General features: G+C 45.2%; 2 protein-coding genes across 2 annotated transcripts in view; both read right to left on the reverse strand.

Moving 5' to 3' along the window:
• Positions 1-11,149, reverse strand: part of MAP2K1 (mitogen-activated protein kinase kinase 1) — a 39,665-nt gene extending 28,516 nt beyond the window's left edge. Inside the window, exon 1 of the mRNA XM_083475193.1 lies at positions 10,702-11,149. Within this exon, the coding sequence (XP_083331319.1) occupies positions 10,702-10,781 (80 nt within the window). The 5' untranslated portion in view covers positions 10,782-11,149. The remainder of the gene's footprint in view (positions 1-10,701) is intronic.
• A 3,611-nt stretch (positions 11,150-14,760) lies between these two features.
• TIGD1 (tigger transposable element derived 1) overlaps positions 14,761-18,216 on the reverse strand; it is a 57,862-nt gene continuing 54,406 nt past the window's right edge. The window contains exon 2 of the mRNA XM_083475236.1: positions 14,761-17,932. Coding sequence (XP_083331362.1) covers positions 16,944-17,897 — 954 coding nt within the window. The 5' untranslated portion in view covers positions 17,898-17,932 and the 3' untranslated portion in view covers positions 14,761-16,943. The remainder of the gene's footprint in view (positions 17,933-18,216) is intronic.

The raw sequence follows: 18,216 nt of genomic DNA on the forward strand, positions 1-18,216 counted from the left end.
CCAAAGGTGTCATGGACTTTGAAGACACTCAAACTCAGAACGCAAGGGAGAAATGTGCTAATAATAAAGAAGAAGAAGACCTGTAAAAAGACTGTGTGAAAGGATATTGTTAGGAGAATCTGCTTATTGTAAGTGTCAAGAAGGTTTGTGCAGGAAAAATCTCAGGCTTGGACCAGCTTGATAGAAAGCACACACTGAATTCTTTCTGCTGAATCAGGCACCCAAGCTCTGATAATGCAGGCATGCTTTCCCTCCAAGAATATTGCTTAATTTCTCCACCTGCATCAAGCTAAGGCAAGGGAATGGAATGCCTCTATATGAGCCTTTATAAATTATAGGCCTGTGGACTCAACTCTTGTTGATTCCCCAGCAACCACTGTTGCGACCAAATAAAAGCTGTCTTGAACATTACCATCTGGACAGCTCCGTTGGTTAGAGCGTGGTACTGATAACACCAAGGTTGCAGGTTCGGTCCCGGCTCCATATTCCTACATTGCCGGGGACTGGACTAGACAATCCTCAGGATCCCTTCCAACTCTACAATTCTATCACAACTGTAGTGTTTAACTGCAGAAAATCCACTACACTAGCATGTAAGCATTTAAATGTCTTCTCTGACGATATACAGCTGACTCTTTAACGTTTTCATTTTGGTTCCTAGGAATTTGAAGCATTTCCCCCCCAGACCTGTTTCACAGGAGAATCTCCTCCAGAGATTGAAGATTAAGCTAATCAGCTTCCTGGAGCCCTCCTTGCCCCTGACATTAGTCCGTGCGCACACACACTCCTGATGGAATGTCTAAGAAGTGATGAAATCTCTCAGAGAGGCCATAAATCGTGTCACAGTCACTGAGGAATGCCAGCCAACAACGTTCCAAAGGAATTTGCTCTTTTCCTGTTCAGACAGGGCTGTGAGTAGGAGAGAGACCTTCCGTCCATCCGAGAGCAGATGTTTGCTAAAAATTTCTGAGCGGCAAATGGTCCCTTTCCCCCTTCGAACAGCTGCTGCTTTGCTGCAGGGTAACAGCCAGCAAAGACTTTTGGCATGCGGTTCTCGGAGTCAACGTGTCCTCGGATGCAACCCTTTTGCGGCTGGGGGGAGGAAGGAAGGGAAATTTGCCCGCTTGGAAGGCAGGGGGAAAGTTCACCACTCAGTTCCAATAATAACATTAATCGGAAAGCACTTGCACAAGGAATGCTTCCCTTCCTGACGGACTCAACCAAAGTCTTTGGTGCTGCCTTTTGCCAACCTGGTGCCCCCCAGGTGTTTGGGGTGACAACTCCCATCAGCCCCAAACATCTGAGGGGCACCAGGTTGGCAAGGCTGCCTTAGCATATCAATAAAAAGGGAACAGAATCTTCTGGAGCTGACAGAAGACAGGACCGCAGAAGAGGTTTTGCCAAAGGAAAGTGGTTTCTGGCCAGAGAAATTAGCCACAAGAGAAACCAACGCATACCAGATGTCAGGAAAATACCACCAGCAATGGGGAGGTTGCTGCTTTGGAGTCCTGCTGTGGAGTTTCCAGAAAAATCTGTCTGGCCGCTGTCAGGAGTGGAAGAGAATGCTGGACGAAAGGAATCTTTTGCCCACTGCAGAAAGACTTCTCTCACACTTATCAGTCACTTTCCCTGGGCTGGAAGTGGGAAGAGCAGCCTGGACCTACCACACTCTCTCTCTCTCTCTCTCTCTCTCTCTCTCTCTCTCTCTCTCTCTGTGTGTGTGTGTGTGTGTGTGTGCGTGTGAGATATATATGTGTGAGTAAAAGAAAAATGACAACAAAAATGCACACTGCAGGATTGCACTTGCAACTTTCTGCAGCTGCCCATACCTGCAACACTCTTAAAAAACTCTAAATGTGCCCTCACATCCCTGGAGGGTCAGCTGACCCCTGCTCTTTGCACTGCCTCATCCTGAGTCAAACTGTTTTGCTACCTGGCCCAGCACTGCCTACACTGACTGGCAGTGACCCTTCAAGGGTTCAGACCTTCCCAGTCCTACCTGGAGATACTGGGGTGAAATCTCACGAATGCAAAGCATGTGCTATATCAGGATGCTCCGACGCTTCCTAAAAGGTCCTCTGCAATGTTCAAAACTCCCATTGTTCTAGGCGTATTTAGCGACAGGGAATGTCATTAGCTCAAGCACTTTCTGAGCTCTGGGCGCAGTACTGCGCCTAAGATTTCAGATAAAAACTGCAGAATGGAAGGAAAGGAGGACCTTTTTCTGCTCCCCATTTCCAGCTACTCTCTGAAGACTGGAGAAGGGACCCTCATAAGAATATAAGGGGGTGGGGCAGGGGAAGAATTAGACCATGTGAAAAATGAACATGATATTTCAGTTGCAGTTCATTCATTTTCAGCTTTGCATTCTTGTTATAAAAAAGTGTGCCTAGACATTCCGTTGCTGCACCCATAATCTAGGTTTAAGGTGCCATTTAGCTCCTAGCTTTCATATCTCAGTTTCTAACACTGGTTCTCTGTATCTAAAAATGTGCACTTATCTCCCATCAGTGGATTTCCTTCCAGTGCAATTTAACAACATGAAAACACATCAAAATGGTTCGTGTTATCACACAGCATCATTTTATATCCAAATATCAAAACACAAATCTTTTCTCAGTCTGTACAGCGTGAGACACTTAATCTCAGGGTCATGGGTTCGAGCCCTGGGTAAAAGATTCCTGCACTGCAGGGGGTTGGACTAGATGACCCTTGTGGTCCCTTCCAAATCTACAATTCAATTATTCCATGAATGGCCTTGCCTGCAGGTTGAACACAGGAACCCTTGCACCCAAGGGAAGCAACGTGCTCCCAGAATCCAGAACTTGTCTTAGAGGTTACCTTGGTGAATGATGCCTGGAGGTGATTCCCCCTCCTTTTTTCTTTTCTTTTCTTTTTTTTTGCATCATCACCAACATACAGTAATTAATTGCTCATAAATTTCATTTTTAAAGACTCTCATGTGGCAACACATACAAGGGTTAAGAAACACTGCCTACACACTTTCCCTTGTACATTTCTACCTAGCTCTTTATAATTAAAATGGACACTGATGAGAGTATTTTATTTCTCCTGGGGGTAGATTGGAAAGCTGGCCTGCCAATCTGTGCTTGGAACTGAATAGGGATTTAAGGTGGATTTGAAAAGTGCATTTAATAACAAACAGTTCCGCCATTAGCTTGGAATTATGCTAAATTCATAATGCCCGGCTCGTAAAGTACACCCTTTCACAACCAGGGTGGACTGGTTAACATATTATCAGTAGGGAAGGGAAAAGGAGACTGTTTTAAACAAACTAGATGGATTCCCCCCCCAAAGCAATAAGCACTTAGAAGACAAAAACGTAAGTGAGGCCATTTTAGAGACAGGAGATGTAAAAAGAGAGAGACTGTCATTTTACTAAATGGACTCATTTGGCACCTGAAGAATTAACCAATGTATTATAAGCATAAGCTTTCTATGAACTAAAGTACATTCTATCAGATGCACGGTGTGTTAACCTCAGGGCAGGTATCTCTCTCTCTCTCCCCTCCCCTCACTAGGGATTAAGAAGACCTATGTTCACACAGCCACAAAGCCCACTAAGCAGCTATAGCAGCTATGGGTGGGTCACAATCTATCAGCATGTCCAGCCTCACAGGGGTGTTGTGAGGATAAAAAGCTAAGGGAACCTTATAGCTTCTTCTTTTAAACAAAAAACAAAAAAACAACTGCGTTGATGCTATTTAGGAGGATTTGTATGCTGGCATAAATAACTGTGATAAAATGATTTGTACTTTTCTGGAGGAAAGACACAATATAAATGAAAGATACACATGCATACATAATTGCCTATATATATCGTTATCCGTGCACAAAAGGACAGGTCAGTGCCCCAAGGGGATTACAGTCTAGAAACAGACACAACGGACAAAACAGGGAGGAAATGGAGGCAGGGCATAAACAGAGTGAGAATGTGTGGCTATTGCAGTTATACAGGCTTTGTTACAGTATGAGGGGTGATGCCCAAGGCTTTGCACACAAACGTGGGTTTTCAGGGTAGATTTGAAGAAAGTGAAACTGACAGCCTCAGAGAGGCATTCCAGAGGGGGAGCTGCATTAACAATGCTTTATGCCGAAGTAGCCAAAGCTGTGTTCACTAGATGTAACTCAACTGCGATTCCCATCAGCACCAGCCACCTTCCCAGGGGCAGGAGCTAACCCACAGCTCAGTGACAGAGTGTCTGCTTTGCAAGCAGAAGGTCCCAGGTTCAATCCTCACCATTTCCAGATAAAGCTGGGAGTGTCTCCTGCCTGAAACCCTGGAGAGATGCTGCCAGTCAGTGTGTATGCTACTGAGCTAGATCAGGTACTATAAATTATAAATTAAGTAGGTAACAAAATATGGGGAAAGCAAAATGTCATTTAGAGAAGGATCTGAAATATTTTCCTTGAACCTTGAATTTGTTTTGTTCTGGATTGTTTCATTTGATGTTTCAATGTGTTGTGAACCGCTTTGAGATGTTTTTCTTTAAAGTATAAAGCAGTACAGAAATGAAATAAATAAATATAATAAATTTCATTGTAAAAATAAATGGCGCCTAGACATTCTGCTTTGGCAAATGTAACCCAGGTTTAAGATGCCTGTGTTGGGATACTGCCAGGGAGATATAGTCCATCATGGCAATTAGCTTATATATCTGAGTTTCTAACACTGATTGCAACCAACTAGTGGGTCCAGACCCACCAGCTGAAGACCAATGAGCTAGACTGACCAGTGATCTGACCTGGCAGAAAACAACTTCTTATAGTCCTATGTACCATGGTTAGTAGGGACGCGGGTGGTACTGTGGGTTAAACCACAGAGCCTAGGACTTGCTGATCAGAAGGTCGGCGGTTCAAATCCCCGCGATGGGGTGAGCTCCCGTTGCTCGGTCCCTGCTCCTGCCAACCTAGCAGTTCGAAAGCACATCAAAGTGCAAGTAGATAAATAGGTACCGCTCTGGCGGGAAGGTAAATGGTGTTTCTGTGCGCTGCTCTGGTTCGCCAGAAGTGGCTTAGTCATGCTGGCCATGTGACCTGGAAGCTGTACGCCGGCTCCCTCGGCCAATAAAGCGAGATGAGCGCAGCAACCCCAGAGTCGGCCACGACTGGACCTAATGGTCAGGGGTCCCTTTACCTTTACCTTACCATGGTTAGTGGTCCAGGATGCTTGGAATTGCAGCCCAATTACATCTGGAAGGCACAAGGTTGGCCACCTTGCTTACATCCAAGTCCCCTGCCCTTCGCCGGAAGCACAAGGCCTCTTCTAAAGTAATAGCTGCCTCTCTGAGAGCTGCTTGCAAGGCACATAATTCCCATCTAAGACAAAATTATATTTATGGAGGAACAGAAGAACAGACGTGCATAGCAAAAGCATTAAGAACAAAATGATGTTGAGAGCAACAAAAAGGTTATATAATAGAGCAGTACCAACACAGAAAGGAGACGTTAGGAGCTGGCCTCATTTTATCTCTGGCGTTACCAACTCTGAGTTGCATAATTAAAGCTCTCCAAATCAAATCAACATATTCCTACTAAGCAGCCTTCCCCAACCTGGTGCCCTTCAGGCATTTTGGACTACAACTCCTCAGCAGCCCGCTGTACACCAGATTGGGAAAGGCTGGTTTAAAGAACGAAAAATACTTTCTTTCCCTCCTGAATGAAGCATACCTTGAAAATGATTTTTAAAAGGCAGCAATGGTGTGGCGATCACAAATCTGGCAAGTTAAAATGCAGGGCCAGCCCTCCAACATCTTCACACCAGTAGCAAAATAGCATTTACCTCCTCTGATTGTTAACCTGGCACTGGCTAATTTTATCAGCTAGGAAAGGTAGGGATCCAACAAGCAAGCACGGTGTCTCAACCCTCTAAGCAACTTATCAACATCCTCAGGCTGTTCAAGCTAAAAATAATTCATAACAGGGCCAGACAGTGTTCTAGCTGTATCTTTCTCAGATTCTGTCAAAACTATGCCAGAGCTGACATGAGTGATCTCATCCGCAGAAGGCACCTATGGGCCTTTGAGAGTTAAACAGGTTGATCCATTGGGCCTCTGCAGCACAGGCCTTTCACCACTGAGAAGAGCTGCATTTGCTGGCATTGTGCAGAATCAATGGTGGTGGTGAAGTGAGCTTTCTTCACAACAGTAGTATAAGCTCTAAAAAGGGCTCCAATCTGTGCTTGATCATATTCCCTTTGAGTTTTCCACCATCTGCTCTCCAACAGTCAACCTTGCAGTTTCATTGATATGGTGCAGAGCTAAAACCCAAAAAGCTAAATTGACTCTATGGCTTGGCCAGTAACATTAGGAAGCAGTCATCTCAATGGCCCAGGTCACCTCCTGATTCAGGGGTAGGCTACAGCCTCGGTAAGACTGCTGGCCAAATCTGTGGGAAGTTCTGAGGGTCTACCAGTCTTCAGGGTCAAACCATCAAAACTGGTCCTCCACATCTATGGAGCTTAATTGCAGCAGACAGCCCAGACCTGATCAAATAGTGATTTGTCCATGACAACAGTCATTACTAGTACCCACAGACTGCCACGCCTGGTAGGAACGCAGAAAAGGGCCTTCTTGGTGGCTGCTCCCAGACTCTGGAACTAGAGAGTCCTGCAAAAGCTAGACTGGTTCCCTCCTTGTTCTCCTTCCACCAGCAGGTGAAAACCTCCTTGTTCCCATAGGCTTTTGGAATTGACTGTTTTTAATGAAACGGCTTCTGACGTGCTACTTTTATTGTAACCGTTTGTAAGTTTTAATCACGATTTTATATATGTATATAGTTTTAAGTCTATTATTAATTGCTTTTTAATTATTGTTTTTCCTATGTTTTAAGCGACTCTAGCTTTTATCTGTAAGCTGCCTTGAGTCCCATCGGGGGAAAGGTGGGGTACAAATAAATATGTAACAACAACGACAATTACAGACACTCAGAACCAAACAATTCCTGAAGTGGGCATCTGACAAAGGAGATGGGCTATAGAAACCCCACCTCTTCAACACTCAAGCAAAGGCTCATGTGGCACCCCAATCTGAGAGGCTCAGCCTGAACCCCTTAAGCAAACCAGGTCTCTGTTATACATTCCACACCAGCATTTTCCAGGTTGACATAATGCATAAAAAAGATACTATATATCAGCAATGTCCAACAGGTCGGCCGCGATCAACAGGTAGATTGCCGGGGTGTCCCAGGTTGATTGCGGGATATTTGAAAGTGTTTGCCCAGTTGCTCCTGAGAGCGATCTCCACGCTCCCTGCCCCCAGCGCTAATTAGCATTGCTGCTAAGACAGCTTGTTTATCCTCTGTCAACAAGTGTGGTATTCCCCTCCTAAAAACAACTAACTCTGCCCCCCCCCAAAAGCTCAAGAACTATTGGCAATGACAATGAGTAGATCACTGCCAGTTTTACTACACTGGAAGTAGATTGCCTTCTCTAGAAAGTTGGACGTACCTGCTATATATCATTTACGCTGGGTGGCTGCAAGTTCTAAGAAATTGAGAAAAGTGTTTCTCTATCCATTCCATGTATCTACCTAGTCTATCCTACACAATATATCATTTTATAAACCTCTCTTACGACTTCTGTTTAGTTTCCCCCCAAATTAATATGTCCAACATTATTTAGCCCTTCTGCATTGGAAAAGTGCTCCAACCTCTTGATGGTGTTGGTTGCCCTCTTTTCCACCTTTTTCTAGAACTAAGATACCCCTTTTGAGAGCAGGCAACAAGAACCGCACACAGAATTCCAAACACAGCTGCGCCATAGATTTACATCAAGGCAGAATGACACAGGGTGTGTTTTCATCCCGCTTCCTAATACTGTACTTCCCAGCACAGAATTTGTCTCACTCATTTCAGCCGGGTACCAAATTGGCACTCACATTGAGCTATCCACCGTGTCCCCAATATCTCTTTCAAGGTCAGGCACCACCAGAGCCCATCAGTGTATCTGAACGCGCATCACTTTGCAATTAACTTACACTTAACCTCATTTGCCATTTTGTTACCCACTCATGCAATATAGGCAGATCGTCCTAGAGCTTTCCAGATTCCGCTTGGGTTTTCACCATCCTGAACAATTTGCTGACATTTGGAAACTTGGCCATCCCAAACATCTCCCATGACTACAGACCATTTAAGAATGTTAAATTAGCACCAGCTTCTTACAGAAGCTCAGCACTTCCTTCCTTCATTGTGAAACCTACTTTTGCCTTCTACTTCCTCATCCTACCCTAGAAACTAACTGATAAAGAGGTCCTAGCCTTTTTACCTCAGCTCTGCTAAGCTTACTTAGCAGCCTGAGTTTGCACACGGGTTGAGTCAGAACCTATGTTCAATTCTCAATGGCATTTGACCATTTCCAGAAGACTGATTCATTGTTCCATTGACCTTAGCACAATTTTTGCCACTGCGATTGCTTGTGGAAGTATTCTGAAGGGGGAAATGGCACACCAGAAAAGGTCTGTCCATCCATCCATGTGGATTTTTAAAGTAAATATTGTTATTTGCAGCAGTTTAATTTTTATTTTGAATAGCCAGGCACCTTGATGAATCTCTCTCTCTCTCTCATTTTAAAATGGTATTGTATGTTTTCACATTGATAAATGCCTGGATAGTTTATGATATGGTGATAGAGATGGACCTTTACAAATAAATAAGAAAGAAGAAAAATCTACCTTTCTGAGGGGAGCCTCTCACTTCAAAGAGTCGTGTGGATATCCAATAGCAAACATTTTTCTACATATACAGGAATCATTAAAAAATGGACTCGTGGATATAAAAACATCATGTGGGTGGTTATGACCAACAACAATTCATGCACACATATGAAAAATGGAAAAGGATTACAGGACCCTGACAAACCAACAGCAGAACTCTCACTTTAGGAAAGGAAAAAATCAATCCATTTCTGGGCAGTGTCAGATAGATAGATAGATAATACTTTATTCATGTCACTTTTGCATGGTTCTGTTGTGTACGGTTTCTATATCAATCTGTGATTAAGAAAAACTAAAGGAAAACTGTATAAAAGTACATACTTTCAAAATTGCACTTTTACTTTTAACCTTGCATTTCTAAATGTAGGTTTATAAGCTTTTTGACCCTGGGACTATGAGAGAGCATTCAGAAAGTACAAAAGCCAGCTGATAAATTCCAATTAGCACGCCCCCAAAATTTCCTGTCGGTCCTGAAAGTGTCAGTTTGTATCTGACTTTGGAAATACAATATCGGATTCCGTGAATTCCATTGTGTACATCTCAGCATTGCAATGGAGAGGAAATTAGGGACCTGCTTGTACTATTCATTCCCCCACCCTTCACTAGGCAGAAGGCTTCAATACAGAACTTTCCAGGCACTCAGAGTTGTCAATTCACAGGTAATCCTGACGATCAAAGGCAATAGTTTTGATTAATGCAAACATCTTGGTACCATTTCAAATGAGTGCCTAAGGCAATGAGCTGCTTGCTGTTTCATCCCACACTCCACCCTTCATCCCCAGCGCCCGGATTGTGATGTGCAAACAGAAGAACATCTTCAGTTCTGTCAGAGAACATCCACGTTGTTGGAACAGCCTGTAGTCAGCATAGCAACAGCACAGTATGGCGATTCCGTGGGGTTATGCAAACATATTATTGCAGGTGTCTTACTTGTGTGTTTAAGTAGCATTTCCTGCAAACAATTAATGTAGTTTTGGCGGCCACAAAACTGTCACTGCAGACTGGAGCGGGAGGGTGCGGAAAGGTTCTGCCAACTCACAAATAAATTTTAAAAAGTGTCTCTTTTTCACAGGCGCTGCTTTTAGCGATGCAGCAGCTACAAAACACTCCGGGAAGTCCTCTACAACGGTCTTCAGCAGAGAAACCTGTAGCTAGGCTGAAACAGCGAGTCCTTGCACTAGGGCAGTTTACAACTTAACCTCCAGCCATAATTTTATCTTTAGGGCGGGGGGAAGTGGTTTAATAAGCGCAGATTCTGAGTCTCAATAGTCCATTCACTCATTTCCTCCCTTTCTTTGAAAATACCCCTACACACGAGCCCGAGCCCACAAGAATATTCCTGTGCTCTTCAGCCTACAGTTTCGAACCACCACTTTAAAAGCAACTAAGCATGCGAAGAATTGATGCTTTTGAATTATGGTGCTGGAGGAGACTCTTGAGAGTCCCATGGACTGCAAGAAGATCAAACCTATCCATCAGCCCTGAGTGCTCACTGAAAGGACAGATCGTGAAGCTGAGGCTCCAAGACTTTGGCCACCTCATGAGAAGAGAAGACTCCCTGGAAAAGACCCTGATGTTGGGAAAGATGGAGGGCACAAGGAGAAGGGGACGACAGAGGACGAGATTGTTGGATAGTGTTCTCGAAGCTACCAGCATGAGTTTGACCAAGCTGCGGGAGGCAGTGGAAGACAGGAGTGCCTGGTCCATGGAGTCACGAAGAGCTGGACACGACTAAACGACTAAACAACAACAACAAAGAATGCGAAAGGAAACGAGGGGCTCCTGGATTTCCGCCGGGCGTCGTTTCCCACCCCTCCAAGTCCCCCCCCGCCCCCATCTTCCACCGAAGTCCGGCGAAAGAAGTCCTGCGCTCCGAGGGCAGGAAAGCGCCAGGGCGGCCCGGCGAGGGACCCCAGCCCGGCCCCGCTCCACTTGCCTCCCCCTCCGTCCCCCCAGCCTGACTCACTCGGCCGCGCTGGTCCCGTTGATGGCGGAGCCGTCGGGCGCGGGGTGGAGCTGGATGGGCATGGGCTTCTTCTTCGGCATGGTCTCCCTCGCGCGCTCCGAGGAGGCTGCCCGCCAAAGCGCCGCGCTGCCTCCGCCCGCCGAGCCCCGCGCTCTGCCCTCTCGCCCTGCGGCGCTGGGCGCGCTCCCTCCTTGAGGCTCGGAAGCCGAGCGGAGGAGCCCGGGGCGAAGCAGGCGCCGGCTCGCTCTGCGCCTTCCGGGCTTCGCCTGGGCGCTCCGCCACCTTCTGGGCGGCGTTTACTGCGGCTGCTGCTCCTGTGCCGAGGCGAGCTCTCGCCTCCTGCGCGCTTTAAAGAACAAGGCGGGGAGAGAAGCGCCTCAGCGGCGCGAGAGGGCGGAGGGTCCTCCCCCCGACGAGCGAAGGGGTCCGGCTTAACGGAGGGCGCATGTGCCCAGAGCCGCGCGCATGGACGTTGTGGAGGGGTGAAGCCTCCGCCAAGCTTCCCTACCCTTACTTTGCCCGGAATGCGTGGGAAATTGCGGCAGGGAGGGGCCGCGGAAGGCGCGCTCCGGGGCCAGAGCAGCCCGGGAAGAGCGAGCCGGTGCAGCAGAGCGGCAGATCTCGCATGCAAAACGGGGCACAGGTTCAATTCCCTCCCCCATCTCCTGGGGTGCATCCTATCGTTCCCAGGAATCAGCGTTGACAATACTGAGTTAATGAAAAATGAATGAATGAATGAATGAATACTGAGTTACAAGCAACTTGTTTCTGGGACAAGAACAGCGGCACAAAGTCTCAGGTTCAATCCCCGGCGTGTCCAGGAAGGGTTTGGAAAACCCTCGTGCCCTAGAGCAGCGATTCTCAACCTGTGGGTCCCCCGATGTTGTTGGACTACAACTCCCATCATTCCTGAGCTCTGGCCTTGCTAGCTAGCGGTGATGGGAGTTGTAGTTCAACAACATCGGGGGACCCACAGGTTGAGAAAGGCTGCCCTAGAGTTATCTGCCAGCCAGTCTATACAGTGGTACCTCGGGTTACTTATGCTTCAGGTTACATACGCTTCAGGGTACAGACTCCGCTAACCCAGAAATATTACCTCGAGTTAAGAACTTTGCTTCAGGATGAGAACAGAAATCGTTCTCCGGTGGTGCGGCGGCAGCAGGAGGCCCCATTAGCTAAAGTGGTGCTTCAGGTTAAGAACGGACCTCTGGAATAAATTAAGTACTTAACCTGAGGTACCACTGTACAGTACTGCGCTGTATGGACCACTGGTCTGGCTCATTTCTCAGGCAGATTCTTGGGTTCCTATAATTTCCTTTATTATAGAAGACTTAAAGTAAGGCGCATCAGCAGTGTTTCTTAGCTGTTGTGTCTTCTTCGGTGGCACAAATTGACTTGGCACCACTCACAGCTCCAGAACATTACATGGACTCAGGGCCAGATTTAGATGAAGAGGGGCCACTTGTGAGGCTCCTCCCCATCCCCCACCCTCACAACTAGAAGGAAATGGAAGAGTGTTATGAACAAAATTGAGTGAAGCCAAGGATGATGACGGGTGTTTAAAATTCTACAATTCACAATTTCTCCTCTAAAGGACATAAAATATTATTGTTATATACCCTGGGCAGGCCGCAGGCCGGGTCATCCTCTTATATACCTGCTGGGATTGACAAGGCATCTGACCCTCACCTGAATCTCATTAGCATCACATGTCATGTGAATGGAAGTTGCCGAACCAATTAATCAACTTGAAGGATTGCTGTTAATAGCACCAGTTTTCCTAGAACTTGATATTGCTGGATAGTTTTGATGAACTGCAAAAGCATTTTTAGTTTGCTTTCTGTTGCCACCCTGGAAGTTTTCTTTATTAGTGCCACTTTGTTTTGTACGATTCCTTGCAAATGAAGGAAAACAACTTTTCTCCCTCCTTGTGTTATCCTCACAAAAACCCTGTAAGGTAGATTAGGATGAGAGACAGTCACCGGTCCAAGGCCAGACAGTGAACTTCATAACCAAATGGAGATTGAACCCTGGTCTCCCAAGTCCTAGTCCAGCACTCTTAACCAGTATATTGCTGTAAGCTGCCTTGACCCTATAGAATACAGCAATGTGTGTGCACCTGAATGTATAGGACAGAGTGTGTGTAGATATGTAAGAGTGGGTACTCTTACATATACTTCTTTTTCCTGTACTTCTTTTTCCAATATTTTCTAACGTGAACATTTTTGTTTAATATTTCATATACCTACTTTTTAACTACAAAAAGAATAACGAACTGCAGAAATTGGATATAAGATTTAGGATGAGCATTGCTTTTCTATTTTCTAGATTAATCTTGACAATAAATAAAGGTCCCATAAAAGCATCAACCTAATTAAATTAAAAACGTTGCACAAATGCTCGAAGCAAATTGTGATTGCTGTGGAAGTTTTGCAGTAGCGTCCTATCCAGAGCCAAAAGTCATGCCAGAACAATTAAGAAGGAAGAGAAGTAATGAAAGTAGCTGGGAGAACCTCAAAGGAACAAATTGAGACTGCGTGAATATTTCTGTTTACTCTGCATCCAGTGTGCTCCCACTGCTGGTCTGGAAAGTGGTGCACACATTATATGAGCTACAATCCATGTCTATATTGCATCCTGTTCTCTTCTTGTTGTTGTTTTTTTAATATATACCAGTATACAGTGGTACCTCGGGTTAAGTACTTAATTCGTTCTGGAGGTCTGTTCTTAACCTGAAACTGTTCTTAACCTGAAGCACCACTTTAGCTAATAGGGCCTCCCGCTGCCGCCGCGCTGCCGGAGCACGATTTCTGTTCTTATCCTGAAGCAAAGTTCTTAACCTGAAGCACTATTTCTGGGTTAGCAGAGTCTGTAACCTGAAGCGTATGTAACCCGAGGTACCACTGTACTGCATTTTGCTACATTTCCCCCTCAAACCAGCTTCAATCCAAATTGAGGAAAAAGAACAACCTAGCTGAGTTTTAAGCTGGTAATGTGTACAAAGCCTCAGTGTAATAAGGCATATAGGCGCTTGTCTTTCATGGTATAATTCACTTTGCACTCTGAAGGCCAAATTGGGTGAACAGATTCTTGGAATGATTGATCCTCTTGAGTCGTGCTGATCCTGAATCTCGCCGTAGATAATTTCTGCCTGCCGTGGACTTTTTAAAAGACACAACCTCCCTGCCAAGAAAAAGGGGGGTGGGGAGTAGAAACTTCGTGTTGTATTTACTCCAAGTAAAAGAGGTGTGACGGAGCAAAAGTGAGGGCTTGTGGGTCAGAAATGGCAGTCCCTAGACTCTTACATGGAAGTAAACCCCAGCAAATAAAATAAGATTTGCTTCTGAGGAGACTCCTGCACTCAGCACTTAGGTAAACTACAGAATTTGCTTGGATGGTATTAAGAGGATTAGACAAATTCATGGGGGATAAGGTTATCAATAGCTATGAGCCATTATTACATTTATATCTCATACTTCTTTCCACTTTTTTATTGTTTTGTTATTATTATTATTATTATACAGTATTTGTATACCTGCAGGTCTCAGTTACAACATAAAATCACAATATAAAAACACAAAATACATAATAAGAATAAAAACAACCCGCTAAACCCCCCTCCTCAACCCAACACATTTTAAAAGGGTATTGGAGGTAGGTTGGGCTGAGACGCAGTAGCTGGTCCAAAAACACCCTGTGAGCTTCATGGCTGCGTAGGGATTCGAACCCTGGTCTCCCAGGTCCTAGCCCAGCACTCTAACCACTACAGAGCACTACTTCCGCTGTTATATATGTACTCCGGGATCTTCTGCGACATTCATGAAGGGCAATAAGGCTATCAATGGCTATTGTACTTCTCTTGGCAAAGGCAGAATCCCTTTGAATGCCAGATGCTGGGAAACACAGATGAGGAGAGGGCTGCCACATAGGGCTGAGCGATGTCTGGTTTTCAACATCATGATATATCACAATATACCAATATTTCATTGATGTCTGAAATAAGGATAGAATGATGTAGAGTGAACAGGGTAATGCCCTGGCAACTGCTACTACTTTGGGATCTTAAAAGAAAACCTTTTTTCTTATATTTTCCATATTGTTATAACTGTTACTTTATAGTACAGAACAACGGGGGTGGCAGGAAGCTTGACAGAAGCGATGACCAGCTTCACGGTTTTCCCCACATCACAATTTTTTTTTACATAGCACACACACACATCACAATTCTCGATATAGCACCACGTCAAATATTAGGAAACCGTGACCATGATGTGGACTTCAAACCGATTTTGGACGATGTATCGATACATCACCCAGCCCGATTGTTGTGCTCATGTGCCACTTTTGACTAAATGGGCCTTTGCCCTGGTCTAACGGGGCCCTTGTTATGTTCTGGGGATTCTGGGGCACAAATTCAAGACTGCACAGCACAACCATGCAATGGGAAGTACAGTGGAACCTTGGTTCTCAAACGGCTTAGTTGACGAACAAATCGGCTCCCGAACGAAAACCTAAAAACCCGGAAGTAAGTGTTCTAGTTTTCAAACGTTGTTCAGAAGTCAAGCATCTGATACGACTGTTGGCTATTGCTTTCGGGGCACCTGCGCACAATCGGAAGCCACACCTTGTTTTTTGAACGTTTCGGTAGTTGAACGGACTTCCAGAACGGACTACATTCGAGAACCAATGTACCACTGTATCAAAATACTTAATGCAATCCAGGCCAAAGCCCTCACACTGAAATCTGACCCCCTACCTATGCCATTTATTTAATTACGTGTTACGTTCATCATACCTGGGTCTCCATCCACTCCTGTTTTATCCTCACAACAACCCTATGAGGTAGGTTAGACTGAAAAAATGGCTGGTCCAATTCAGCCAGTGAGCTCCATGGCTGTGTGGAAATTTGAACCCTGGTCCCCTAACTAACCACTACACCACACTGGCTTTCATAATGTTCGATTTTCTAATCTTCATCACAAGATATAATGATTATTTATTAAATTTGTGGGTCACTTAGCACACAAAGGTAAGTGACTTAAATATATATGTGTGTGTGTATACTTCAAGTCAACTTATATTGTTTAAATGTAGCTATCCTTTTCCATATATTAAGAATGGAAATTTTATGTACTATATTTATGAACAATGTCATCCTGTAAAAGATTATCTAAAAGAAAATAACAATACTTCAAATAATATAATGCATATAAATATCTGGACACCAGATGGCACAATTTATACTGTAGAGGGAGGGGGTGTTAGAGGGGAAAGGGTTGGTGCAACTGTGTTCAGGTTTTAATTATTCTTATTTTTGGACTATTAGTTTCCTCTCAGGCACAGTTTACCACTAGTTGGCCACTGGGGTAAAAGCGTGCACCAAGCAACTGCATAGCAACAACAGAAAGGGGCCAAAGTAACAGGTAATGCAAATGAGGCGACCAAGTATGTGTGCGCAGACAAATGGGTAGGGTGGAGCAAAGCAAGTACTGCAATTAAGCGAATAATCGCAGTAAATTGAATCACACAATTTTTTTTGTTTCCGAGTGCATATAAAACTTACGTTACCACTATATTGTAGTCTACTAAGTGTTGTTGTTTAGTCGTGTCCGACTCTTCGTGACCCCATGGACCAGAACACGCCAGGCACTTCTGTCTTCCACTGCCTCCTGCAGTTTGGTCAAACTCATGCTGGTAGCTTCGAGAACACTATCCAACCATCTGGTCCTCTGTCGTCCCCTTCTCCTTGTGCCCTCCATCTTTCCCAACATCAGGGTCTTTTCCAGGGAGTCTTCTCTTCTCATGAAGTGGCCAAAGTATTGGAGCCTCAGCTTCAGGATCTGTCCTTCCAGTGAGCACTCAGGGCTGATTTCCTTCAGAATGGAGAGGTCTGATCTTCTTGCAGTCCATGGGACTCTCAAGGGTCTCCTCCAGCACCATAATTCAAAAGCATCAATTCTTCGGCGATCAGCCTTCTTTATGGTCCAGCTTTCACTTCCATACATCACTACTGGGAAAACCATATACGGATCTTTGTTGGCAAGGTGATGTCTCTACTTTTTAAGATGCTGTCTAGGTTTGTCATTGCTTTTCTCCCAAGAAGCAGGCGTCTCTTAATTTCGTGGCTGCTGTCACCATCTGCAGTGATCTCTACTAAGTGTGCAATAGTGTTATTAAAAAAAAAATCAAACAAACATCAATGTACATACCTTAATTAAAAAATACTTTATTGCTAAAAAATGCTAACCATCATCTGAGCCTTCAGTGAGGCGTAATCTTTTTGGTGATGGAGGGTCATGCCTCAATGTTGATGGCTGCTGACGGATCACCTTGGTGATCGCTGAAGCCTGGGGTGGCTGTGGCAATTTATTAAAATAAGACAACAGTGAAGTTTGCCGCATTGATTGTCTCTTCCTTTCGCGACAGATTTCTCTGTAGCATCCAATGCTGTTTGATAGCATCTTACGCACAGTGGAACTTCTTTCAAAACTGGGGTCAATCCTCTCAAAGCCTGCTGCTGCTTTATCAACTAAGTTTATGTAATATTCTAAATCCTTTGTTGTCATTTCGGCAATGTTCGCAGCATCTTTGCCAGGGGGAGATTTCATCTCAAGGAACCCCTTTCTTTGCTCACCCATAAGGAGCAACTCCTGTTGTTTAGCGTCACCACCTCCATCCATAATCTTAGCTAGAACTTCTGGATAGCTTGCTGCAACCTCTACATCAGCACTTGCTGTTTCAGCTCGCCCTTTTGTGTTACGGAGGCGGCTTCTTTCCTTAAACCTCATGAACCAACCTCTGCTAGCTTCAAACTTGTCTTCTGCAGCTTTCTCGCCTCTCTTGGCCTTCATGGAATTGAAGAGAGCGAGGGCTTTGCTCTGGATTAGGCTTTGGCTTAAGCAAACGTTGCGGTGGGTTTGATCTTCTATCCAGACCACTAACACTTTCTCCATATCAGCAATAAGGCTGTTCCTCTTCCTTATCACTCGCGTGTTCACCGGGGTAGCACTCTGAATTTCCTTCAGGAACTTCTCCTTTGCATTCACAACTTGGCTGACCGTTTGGCGCAAGAGGCCTAGTCTTCGGCCGATCTCGGCTTTCGACATGCCTTCCTCACTGAGCTGAATCATTTCTAGCTTTTGATGCAAAGTGAGGGACGTGCGACTCTTCCTTTCACTTGAATGCTTGGAGGCCATAGTAGGGCTATTAAGGGATTTCAATATTGTTGTGTCTCAGGGAACTCAAACTCCCAAGGAAAGGGTGGAAGAGGGTCTAGGGACTTAGTCCATCCCCTGGTCCTCTTGGCTGCAGGGGCAAGAGGGGGGAAAACCCGGCTCCAGCCCTAGCCAGCTCCACCAGGGCTGCCAGGTGCTGCACCCACGTCCAGGCTCCTGCAGCCTCGTCTGCAACCCAGCAGCAGTAGCTCCTGCAGTTCTTCACATTGTCAAAACCGCAATATCTGCGAAGCGCAACAAAGCGAGCCGTGACGTTTACAGTCCTGTGTCGCAATAAGGG

Source organism: Podarcis liolepis, assembly GCF_965112155.1.
Source record: "Podarcis liolepis genome assembly, chromosome: 14".
NCBI lineage: Eukaryota > Metazoa > Chordata > Lepidosauria > Squamata > Lacertidae > Podarcis > Podarcis liolepis.